Source organism: Lepidochelys kempii, chromosome 3 (assembly GCF_965140265.1).
Source record: "Lepidochelys kempii isolate rLepKem1 chromosome 3, rLepKem1.hap2, whole genome shotgun sequence".
In the NCBI taxonomy this organism is placed as follows: domain Eukaryota; kingdom Metazoa; phylum Chordata; order Testudines; family Cheloniidae; genus Lepidochelys; species Lepidochelys kempii.
Window position 1 is genome coordinate 30,138,811 of NC_133258.1, and position 12,235 is coordinate 30,151,045.

Here is a 12,235-nt window from a genome sequence, read left to right on the forward strand (position 1 = left end):
CTGGGATTTTGAACTCCTCATAATACATTGTACTATAGTAGCTAGTGCATACAAATCAGGAAACTAGTGAAAGGGGACACACAGGACCTACAGAGGTGATGGGTGGAGGGGACTAAAAAAAGCATCAGGATGATGCAAGAAGGGGAGAAAATGATGTCGGGAAGGAGAGGGAAGGTACTTCAGGGAGAGCTAGAGGGGAACAGAGAGCATGCTCAGGCAGCCAGTAAAATCTGGGAATGGGACAAAATCCCAGTTTGAATGTAGCTGGGCAGAATCCCAGCAAGCTGCAGCAATCTTGCAGAACTTGCAGAGGGAAATAGAATTTTCATCCCGTGGGCTAGGCTGACATTTTGGAATGAGTTCTGAACCAAGACGGAAAGTTGAAAGATTGAAAAATTTCAGTGAATGAAAAATTCTGAAAAGTATTGAAATGAAAAATGTTTTATTTCAAAAAGTCCCCCCAAATTTTCATTTTTCCAACTGAAAATTTTTTTGTGGAGATGAACATTTTCCATGGGAAAGATTACTAGGCAGAAATTTTTTGACTCTCTCTATGAAGGTTTATCTTTGATGATCTCTAAGGTCTGATTGTCCTTACAGAGAACGAGAAATCTGGGAACAGAAAGGGAAGGAAATGCGCAATGGCAGAACAAAGAAAACGACAACAAGAGGAAAGAATGGATGGGACACACATCAGTCTGACATTTATCAGATCCTAATAATTTTGCTTACCTGATCCTTACAAAATTTTGTGATTTTTGACTAAACACATAACCAAAATATTTTAAAAATCATACAAAGCAGACAGGGAATTCAAAAATAGTCCTCTTCACTGGCATAATTCTGCTTAGTTACGCACTATAGATTTTAAATGTGTGCAATTTGCCTGAGCTATGGCTGCTGTGAGAACTTTAACTTTGTGTCTCTCAATGTTAAGCTACAATTACATGCAAAAATGTCATTAATGCAACAGTGTTTTACAATTCAAATGCTGCAGCATTCTAGGCATGAGAACTTGACCATGAAATAGACTAGAAACAGACTATAAAAGTAGTATGAAACTGTTTAGTTATTTGTTTTTTCACTTGACTTGGACACTTATCGCAGAGTGAAAATTACCGATAATAAACCCAATCTAAGGTGCCATTTGTAACATCGGTGAGGATGTTTTTTGTTTGTTAAATGATTTTAAAAAGAGAAAAATGTTAATTAAAAAACCCTAGTTCTTTCCTCTCTTACAATCTTCACTTATTAAAACTGGAAGAATCGAAAACATCATTTTGTTTGTTACTGTTCATGTGGTTTACTTTAAGCATTTCTTCCAGGGTGACCAAGGAAAAGGCAGGCAGATTGGTTTTAGTTAGTTTTTTCTTTCAGGGTGACAGGGGAATGTTTGTTTTTCTAAGAGGTTCAAACTGAAATTCTTAAAAAAAAATAAGATCATGGAAACATTTCTCAGGCTAAGGTTTGGTAAAAGGTCACGTTACGCCAAATTTCATCCAGCAGTATCTCTGATCGGGCATTGTAAGTGGCCCTCTTTCCCAATTCATTTTTTACAGTGAAGGTGCATACAAACACCCAATTGCTGCTATCTTGTATCCTGATTCCACAGACTTTGTCTATTCAACTAAACACTTAAGCACGTGTTTAACTTTAGGCACACGCTGAAGTCCCATTGACTTTAATTGACTTAAACAGATGCTTAAGCACTTTGCTGTACTTCAGCATGTGCTTTATAAACATGGGTCTAGGAAAGCTTTGCATATTATGTCATTGATGCCAGATATTGTTTCAGTGGCACATACCTCACTGAAATGTACTTCTGGCTGCACAGATCCTCTGTATACTGGAAAGGAACTTTGGTCCATTTTTCTTTTAATAAAAAAGGCTGCATTTGTTAGCCGCAGGTTTGTTGGGGGACTGCGCACACGTAATAGGACATAGAGCCTTACACCATTATGTTAATGAGCAATATTAGTAATACTGAGCACTGATACAGTGCTTCTTAGGTACAGAGAGAAGAAGCAGGAACTCACACAGCGAGTCAATGGCAGAAGCCAGGGACAGAACCTATGTTTCCTGACTTCCAGTACCTGATGCTTTATCTACCAGCCAACTCTAAATCCAGCCTAGGCCAGTGGTGACTTGGAGCTATCAGATCTTCAGTGGACTGTGTGAAATCAGTGTCATAGTCTCAGTCCGGTTTCCTTTGGGGAAGGGTTTCCAAGGACCATCAACATAGTGGGCACTAAAATACTCGTTTGTTGGCTAACCTCAGCAGAGACGCCAACCATGGAAGGACAGCGGGGAATAGGTCGCCTCCCCTCCCCTAGATGAGGGGATGTAAGGGAGGGAAGGGCAGGAAAGCTTTCAGTATTCTTGTCCTGACTATATTCATCACATGCACAACTATGGAACAGTAACTTGTACACTGGTTAAAATAAGACAGTTATTGACCAGAAAAGTAGTCTTTTATTTCAATTAATATTTCTTGGCATTAGGCAGATATTAAATAACACTGGATTGCACAAGACTATTAACATATTGACAGCAAAAGAATGGAGAGCATAGCAAGGTTTAGAATAGCAATGTGAGTCACATCACCTCATGTCACTCAAAAGCCAGTTAATGCTGCAACAACCACTAAGTGGGACTCCACTGAGAAATACAAAATGAGGATTTATTCCTTTTATTCTTTTGTTAATACAGTAAACGCTGGAACGATAAACAATAAAAATGAACAAATATTTGCATTCAGTAATGAAACAGAATGAAATAGCTATAAATTGCTAGTCATGCATTTTCTTTAACAGCAATTTGCTAATGCATAAATATCTCAAAAACAATCTTCGAGATTTGAATAAATCACAAACAAGAAGAAATTAAGCTTGAATTCTACTTTATGCATTAAATACCTGACCTACATATTAAATTTTACTTCACCATATATATATATAATTTATATATATATTAAAAGAAAGTAGACAATTAGATAAGTGCAAGCAATTTTCCTCAAAAGCACAGACAATTTGGAACCATGCCCAGAAAAGCTTTTTTCTTCTTCTTTCTACTCCATTCAGTTCACATTTTGCTTCAAAAGTGATGACCTACCATCTGCTATGTTGGATAAAAATTCTATCTAGTATCTTCTTGCGGCTACTAGAATGTCATCATTCTTACTGACTAAAAGATGGGATATCTCACCAGAAATTTGAACTCTTCGTATCTGCATGTAAACATACCTTTCAATTACATTAACCGTGTAGAGTGAGTGGTAACATTGGAGGGGATGAAGGGGGAGAAAAACAGAACTGCAAAAGGAATGTTGCACTTGTGTTAGTGAGAGGAGTGAAGCAGTCCTCACTCTGATACACGCACGCATGAGCGCACACACAAAATCTGGCAATGGAATCTTATCCACTAGCAAGTTGAGGAATGATTGAGAAGGCATCCATTTGCGAGCAAAGCTTGAACGACAAGCCAGCAGTTTCTTTGCAAACTGTCCAGAGTTTAATTAGAACTGACTTGCACTGCTTGGATCACATTGTAACAATCGCACAATAGAGGGATCACTCTTGGCACCTTTAATAAACTCTTCGAGGGACAGTTTACCTTGAAGGGAGAAAACAGAAACGTCACTTGCATTGCAAGATCAAACAGAGCTTAAAAATAAAACTTTCACAGAAAGCTTAAACACATATCCTACAACAAGTGGATTTAGGGTGAAATTGGCTACAGTGCAGGGGAACCACGCACTCCCTTCCTCCTCAAACCTGGATGCAGTATTTTTTCAAGTAAACAAATCTAATATTTTACTTTACATTTGACATTAAACAGGGACATTATCAAGTTAAAACAACTGTACTAATAATGCCACCTTAGGGCAACAATTTAAGCAGAGAACTGGCTTAATACAAAACTGGAGTACAAACATTCATTAAAGATACACAGAAACTAGTGTATAAATGGTGCTTCAATCAAGGGCGACATTTTAAACCACACTGGACCCAGGATATTTGCACCATATGCACTGATAGGTGATCATGTAACAGTGTCCCAACACTGGGCAACGTGATGTAGTTTCTTCTACATGTGTGAATTATTGCGATGGTCAGTTGTGCTGTGGTGAAAGAAACAGGCCTTGAGGGATGCTGAAGTGATGCCCTGTTTGCTGAGCTGGCAAAACCTTTGCAATCAGACCCCTATGAATTAGTTTTTGTTTGTTACAAACCTGAAACTTGGGCCAACTTCACCAATTTGGGCTGATTTATGGGGTTAGGGTTGAAAACCATAGACAAATTTGTGGCTATAAATGGCTTCTAAAACCTGAAACTCACAAAGGTGTGAATGTCCATTAATCAAAACGACCAAAGTTTGCACCGCTTGTAATTATTTGTTAGCCACCATTGCTGAAAAGTCTAGCACTGTTCTCTTACGACAGTTTCACTCTGGGACCACACCTACAAGCCCTGGGATGGCGGAACTCCACTGAGCTCAGTGAAAGTGCTGCCAACAGAGGCTTTCAGGATCGCCTTCATTAACTGTAATTTGAACAACAGTATTGAAATATTATATTTTTCTGATCAATACTTTGCGTCTGATGCATGTGCAATGGTATTCTCTTGTATAGTATGTTACACATCCACTGATGGAGACAAATAAGCAACAAAACAACATTTATGAGAAATGAAATGGATCTTTCTAGGATGATTTCACTGGGCTTGATGATTCCCCCCTTGAGTCAATGTAACCTCCCCAGCAGACTGAAGTGTGCTGAATTCCTGAAATGCCCTCTGGCTTTTATAATCTCAAGGCTTGTTACAAGCTGGCAAAGTTTAGAACAGTCCTGAATTCAATGAACCTACTTACACGTCTAAAGTTGTAGATCTGGAATAGTTATTAGTAGATGCTAATGACCCAAATACTCTATAAAAGAAGTTTCTTATATGTGTAATTTGTTTAATCAGCAGGTTTTTATACTTTTTAATAAAAATATTTGCTACTGGGATTGTCTATTACACAAAATATTCTCGCAGTCATGTCCATTTACATTACATCTGATTGAAATACAATATTTCATATAATAATTATATACCACAACATTCCAAGACAATTCTTACCCAATTTAAATTGCCCCCATTACAGAAATAACCACCACATAATTTCCTCTTAGCAAAATAGAAATAACTCTTTGCAGAACAGCGTGGCACATTTTGCATAATCTTATGTGATCACTTATACCGAGCCCCAATCACACTGCACATGTATTAGGAAGTAGAATTTTAGCTTAGATCCTCAGCTGAGACTTCAAACACACGTACAATGAACATACTCAAACAGAAACATTCCACTGTGAGAACCACCTCATTACATTTCAGTTCCACCCCTTAGGTTATACTCTCTAACATTTAGCACTACTTTTTTTTGCTTTTTTTTTGTTTTTAATACTGCTTTTTTTTGTTTTTAATTGCTCCCTGCATGTGTTTAGTTACATACTCCAGAGTACGGTATTAATTTACACATTTTCTTCCTACAACACTCATTCCCAGAGTATCAGAGTGTCTCAATGAATTATAGATGTATCTGTTCTTACACACTATTTTTACTGTGGGATTGTTGTTTTTTTAGATTAACATACCTTTTATTGTTCCAAATGGAAGCTTCCTACCACAGATTCAGATTTGCACTTGACTTTTGCTCGTTATCCCTTTTGGCTACAAGTGTAAGGCCCTGGGAGGGAGCAGATGTGTAACATTTGTTTTTATTAAAAATATTAGAGAAAATGCATATAGAGATGGCCTCAGCCTATTGTGGGGACAAGGGCTGGATTCAGTGGTCAAGTACCAGTATTAGCTCACCTGACCAAGGTATGTCATGTGCCAGGAAAGCAGAGATATGCAAGGGCCCAAAGCAAGACAAGGCACTTATATTCTGGGTGAACTGTTTTTTTTGTTAAAACACTGGCATGTCTGAGAAGAATTTTTGCTAGTCTGAAAGTTTTCACAAAACTCTGCACAAGTTGATTTTGTTTGTTTGTTTGTGTGCAACACTCCAGAACAAAGCACAGTACAAAGCAAAATCTGGCAGCATTGCCCCACTGCACAACAGACAATGAGAAGCCATTCAAGTCCTAACAATGAAGCACACACACAAGGTGCTATTCTCCTCTCTCTTGTTTGGAAATGCAGGAGGGACAGTTAGAGGGGTTGAAATGTAAGCACTGCTCCATTACACCTCTCAGCATGTACACTGTATTACTTAGCAATACATTACGTACAGGAGTAACATTTTGCTAGTTATGCAATTGCCAGGTTTTGCCACATTGCCTTATGTATCTCTGCATGCCACACATGTCACAGAAGGACTACTTTACATGTTTTAGTTTTGTATCCCTCCACACGTAGAGCCAAAGAGTGAAATCCTGGCCCCATTGAAGTCAATGGCAAAACTCTGTGGACCTCAGCAAAGCCAGGATTTTACCCCAGGGCTCTAGCTACTGTCAGTTCAACAGAACATGACTCAGAGGGAGCCATACAAATCTATAAGACAGAACAGCTTTTCTGCACCCAAGGGTCATAACTTTAAAAGTCAGATCTCTCAGGCCTTTTCAGGGCTAGAAGCAACTGCTGGGTGGGCCCCACAGAGAAACTGAACACCTCTCCTTTTCCAATAGGCAAAAGCTCCTGTTTCTACCCCTGTTGCACCCTGAAATATCAGATTTTAAACTCTTGAAGGGCATGTCTGCACAGCAAAAGCCACAAGTGAGTGAGCCTACACGAGCAAACGTGAGTCCAGCTCACACAAGTAACAAGAGCAATGAAAACAGTGCAGTGTGGGCTTCAGCCTGGGTAGCACAAGCCTGGTGGCACAGGCCCTGTATGTACTTTGCTTGCCAGCTTGCTCCAAAGACAGCACTGTGCTGTCTTCACTGCTATTGTTAGCCATCCTAGCTGGATTCAAGCTAGCTTGGGCAGGCTAGCCTGGGCAGGCTAGCCTGTGTACTACCTTTGCTATGCAGACATACCCTAAGAGCTGTCGCAGACCCAAGACTGAAGACTGCCCATCTTGGGCCTCTAACCAAGGTAGTTTACAGGGAAAATTTCACAACTGATGGGACAAGGTGGAACCATTTCTTTGGCAGTGTGATGCGGGGAAAACGATTGATTCTATTCCCACATTTTAGTCTGGGGAGTTAGTGGGTAGAAGGAGTGGCTAAAGGTGCCTGGTAAATTAATTCATCACATCGTTACACAAACTGCAATATTGGTATTGCCTCCACTGATATTGGTATACGTTGTAATAAAGCGATCTCTTGATGTAACGAAAACAAACCTGCAGCCTGAAGCAGCTTTTGGGGAGCATGTCAGGACCACAGAGGCAAAGGTTTCAAGTTTGATAACTCTCTGCGTTAGACACATCATCCCAACAGCATCCCCCACAGCTCCCTACTCTCATGGCCCACTGTTGTATTCCTGGGCCATCAAAGCTTTTCTATGCAAACCATAGATCTAAGTGCTGGGTTTGGACAATGCGGCATTAGAGAGTGCAGTTCAGGGCCAGATTTTCAGAGGCACAATTTTGCAAGCACAAACCCCTGCCTTTCAAAAAAATCTGGCCCTACATAATCACTTCTACAGCTGAATGGAGCTAGAAAAATCTAAAGCTGCATAAAGCAGGAATATAAAACTGCAGGGCTGAGAGAAGAATGGAGGTACAAATTTGAGGCCAAATCTTGCTGTCCTCATGCGTGCGAGTAGCCTCACAGGAGGGAATTGTAAGGAGAGCCAGACTTTGTCCTTGTTCTATTTTCCTCTGCTCACTTTCTCCCTTGCTCATTCTACAATCTAGCTCCTCCCTGCCTCTGTTACCATTTTGCCATCACTCGGCCCCACTCACAGTCTGTCTTTTCTTTTGCGCTCCAGAGCAAGGCTCCCCTTTGCCTTTCCTGTGCCATACCACAATTTGTTACCCACCGACGGTGCAAAGGCAATGTAGAGAAGCAAGACTGCCCTCACAGTGTTCTACAGACCGGTGGCCATGCAGCTGAGCTGCCTGGAGTCCAACAGGGTGCCTAATTCCATGGGTGGAGGGCAGATACGGTTTGAGAAAAGATTTCCCACGCAGGTGTGTATGGAGAAAGAGATCAGAGGGCAGGGCAGTATAGTAACAAACAGCAGACCAAGCCTGGGGACGGGCCTTACTTCAGATGCACACGCACTTAGCCTACTGCTAATTTCACTAGCTTGGTTTGTCAGCAGATTGTGGGTCTGAAAGGGTGAGTGTCGCAAATAAAGGGCACACTTTTTTGCAAAAAAGATCAGTACAAGTCAGGAAAATAGGGACCTTGTTGGTTTCTACAAACACAAAGGCTCATGCGCCTTTATTTTATTCAGACAGATGTTACTGTGACTGACACCACTATAAGATGACGGACAGAACTGAAGCCTCCCTGGAAGCAACTTTTTCTTTTAATTAAAAGCTAAGTGTTATCAGTATGGTATCAGAAAATGCATGTTTATTTTTAAGAACTAAGTAAGGTCTTCTGGTGGAAATCATACCATCATTGTTTGTGTCCATCTGTCTGAAGATTTTGTCTGTTCGTTTCTCCGGAGTGGACTCGTCTTCTGGCATTTTCATTACAGATGACACCATTTTGTAGATTGCCTAAATACATATAAAAAAAAATAATGAAAAGCTATAAAGCATCAGGACTGAGGAAAGGAACTTAAGCCTTCAGCAATAAACAAAGGCAGACGACCTTGGCAGACAACTGAAAACCCCTATAAACCAAAACAAATAAAAGGAATTACAAACTTGATCTGTTTTTTCCAGCATTTATTTCTGATTTAGAAAAGCAACACAACTACGTTAGTCAATCTAGTAGCCAAGTCAGTCCTTAAGTTAACACACTAAAATGCAAGAGCTAAAATATATATGAAAAAAGTTCCCACGTGTAATTTTCCTTCCTTCCATTTGAGTCTGGGGAATGGTTTCATTGCTTCAGGATGGCTTTTAACGCACCCGCACAGGCGCTTACGACTTTTCAGTAATTATTTGTGTGCAATGGGCTGGGAGGTAGCGACATTTCCATGCTTTGGAAAGGTGATGGACTTACTAGAGTGAAGAACTGTTATCCACTGAACTCATGAGGTACAGCATGGGCAAGGCAAATTCCCCTGCCAATTTAATTTCTCCCCAGCCTGTTCTAGAGGAAGCATTTCTTGGGGGAGAAAAGAGTTGTTCACTCTCCAGCTAAATTCTGTTCCTGGCAACACTGGCTGAAGCACTCAGAGAGGTCAGCTATGATGGTGGCTTTTGTGGTTTGAATACCTGTCCAGTAGGAACCGGCCTGAGAGCACCAAATAACGTCAGAGGCTGATCATCAGCTGGTCTGTGTTTTCTGTCACTACCAATCACAACTGGGATTTGAATTGGTGATCTAGGGGGGAAAGGCTCTTTCTGACATTACCAATCCTCGGAAGCTTCTTACACAGCTGGGGGGGTGAAAGGAGCTATACAGCACCTTCCCCTGTACTGCAGTGAGGTGAAAGGAGTTTAAGGCCTTTCACTTTAAAAGCAGAGTAGGGCTCAAACCACAGAATTTGAACTTCAGAATATATGGCATTCATATCTGGAATTATGGTTCAATTCATTATAATCCCTGGGGCTGTTTCCAAAATTTGGATCCAGATCTGGTACCAATTTTGAACACCTCAAACGGGGGGGAGGGGACAGAGGTTTGGAGGTGATAGGAGGCAGACAAGGTGACTGGGGTTTTGGTTCAGGCCCATTTCTCCTCAGAGCCTCTGCACATTTGTAGTTTGTGGGTAGAATTATTTTCTGCAGTGCCATTTGGAATGACAGTGGGAAGAACTGCTCCAGGACCTATGCACTGGCTGCAACTCCTTTGAAGTACCAGCAGCGAGAAAAATTGCTGTTAGGGTGCGCCTCTACCTAGACCTGAAGTCTCTTGCTCAGCGGGCAAGTGGTTCCAGCAATATTAATTGAAATGGTAATTTTTTCAAAAGGTAAGTTTTACAAAAGAATGAGACCACTCCTCACCTGCACGATTTCAAGCATTTCGCCACGACTGATATATCCATTGCCATCAAGATCATACATGCTAAATGCCCATTTCAGCTTCTGTTCGAGCTTTCCCCGAGAAGTGACGCTCAGCGCAATGATAAATTCCCTAAAGTCAATCGTCCCATCGCCGTTGGTATCAAAAGTGCGGAACACGTGCTCTGCAAACTTCGACGCATCACCATAGGGGAAAAAATTTGCATATATCTTTTTGAATTCCTCAACGGTCAAATGACCCGTGGGGCAATCTTTTAGGAAGCCTTTGTACCACTCCTGAAGCTCATGGTCTGTGAATTCGGTGTTCTCCCGGAGATCCTGGAGTACCTCAGGTCGCAGCTTACTGTTCTGCTTCCCCATTCTGTTCTCGGTTAGGATCTAACAACTGTAAAACAAAAGAGCAAGCTCGTCACCTTCTGTGCCACGACTGAACTCCAAGTGATACACTTCGCTCATGGACTGTAAACAAGTAATGCAGTGGAAAGATTGGTATCGATATGTGGGTGTCCAAGAAGTACAAACATGTCAACTGATGAAGCCACCCCAGAGAGAATACTGCTCCACTGCAGAGAGCACGGGGCTGTTAAATATAAGCATCTACATACAGCTTTAAACAAGAAAGTGCTTATCTATTTTATTAAACTTCTCTGTCAAAGAAATATCTGATTTCACTCTCTCCTCCCCTTTTTCCAAGCTCTCCCAGTTGCTGACGCTGCCCTGGGGGAAGGGGGTGAGGTGCGATGAAGAAGAGAAGAAATGGGTGGTTTTGGGTGACCCTGTGCATACCTCCTTGCTCAGTCATGTTCCTCCCCTACAGCTCTACCCCAGTTTACCCTGCGACACAGCTTGGGATGCTTCAGTCCAGCTTGCAATGTGCTTTTCCAGCCTTTGACCACAAGGCCCTGCACAGCCTGACATGCTGCTATTACTGGGTTGGGCCAGGGTCCAGCACAGGAAGCAATGGGGAGAAAACGCTTGAAAAATGTCCATATTTAAAGACTGAAAATCTTCCTCTTAGAAATCAAAGGCACAAAGGGCAGTTAGGCACTGAACGCTCACTGTAAGTCAATAGGAGTTGAGTGCCTGTCTCCCCCTAGTGCCTTTGAAAATCCCTTCCTAAAGCAGTACTTTCCCCCTCTACTGCTACCATCAATCAATATCAAAGGCTCCAGTCCTGGATCTGCAGCAGATACATGCAGCAGAGCTGGAGCCAAGTCAAGGTCCTTCGGAATGCTTTGCATTGCTTGAGCCCAGCGTTCAAACAGCATAAGCAGGATGGAATAACAGAGGGGGGTGGGAAGGGACAAAGGACAGAAGTTCTGCAGGGAGGTCTGGGCTGAAAGCAGGCCCCACATTTAACAGGATCAACCCAGAAGACCTTTTCCTCCCTCCCCCCAAAAGAGTGGCAGCAGCATGAGCAGTTGGGTCACCTAAGGAGAAGGAAAGGCATAAGTGATTCAGCTCTTTTAAACACATTTTAATTCATAATGTTCCTAGGAATGTATACAATGAAATTTTAAAAACAAAATAAGTTCTTGGTTTGCAATCTGGCTGAAGTGATTGCACAGGCCTGACATATGCATATGATGGGAGAATTACAAGGGTCTGGCTCCCTGTTGAGTCAATCAGATTGCAGCTATTATACAAGCTTATTCAACGATAGTGTGCAGTACTTCAGAATGTAACATTCTCAACCTGGGTGAAAAGGCATCTCAAAAATCTCATGGTTTAATCAGGTGTTCAAGAAGGGTCTGAGTGCAACAGACATCCTCGGCCCCTTAGACAGGAGGGAGCCTTAGTGCTATGATGGCTTTGGTCTCTTGTTTATTTCAGTGCTTTGTAGACATTTGGAGCAAGCTGAAGGTGTTCACCCATTCCAGACAAGAGCCCTTGATGACATTAATGATCTGGATGATGGGATGGATTGCACCCTCAGCAAGTTTGTGGATGCCACTAAGCTGGGGGGAGAGGTAGATACGCTGGAGGGTAGGGATTTGTGGAGGAAGGGATAGCTCAATGGTTTGAGCATTGGCCTGCTAAACCCAGGGTTGTGAGTTCAATCCTTGAGGGGGCCATTTAGGGATCTGGGGCAAAAATTGAGGATTGGTCCTGCTTTGAGCAGGGGGTTGGACAAGATGATCTCCTGAGGTCCCTT

The 12,235-nt window shown here is 41.8% G+C and overlaps 1 protein-coding gene across 2 annotated transcripts in view; it reads right to left on the reverse strand.

The window, feature by feature from the left end:
* Positions 1-2,449: 2,449 nt before the first annotated feature.
* The window catches only part of HPCAL1 (hippocalcin like 1), a 106,268-nt gene continuing 96,482 nt past the window's right edge, over positions 2,450-12,235 (reverse strand). For both annotated transcript variants that reach the window (XM_073336025.1, XM_073336026.1), the window contains 3 exons: positions 10,063-10,465; positions 8,559-8,664; positions 2,450-3,612 (listed from right to left, as the gene is read on the reverse strand). In XM_073336025.1, the coding sequence (XP_073192126.1) occupies positions 3,515-3,612; positions 8,559-8,664; positions 10,063-10,440 (582 nt within the window). In that variant the 5' untranslated portion in view covers positions 10,441-10,465 and the 3' untranslated portion in view covers positions 2,450-3,514. The remainder of the gene's footprint in view (positions 3,613-8,558; positions 8,665-10,062; positions 10,466-12,235) is intronic.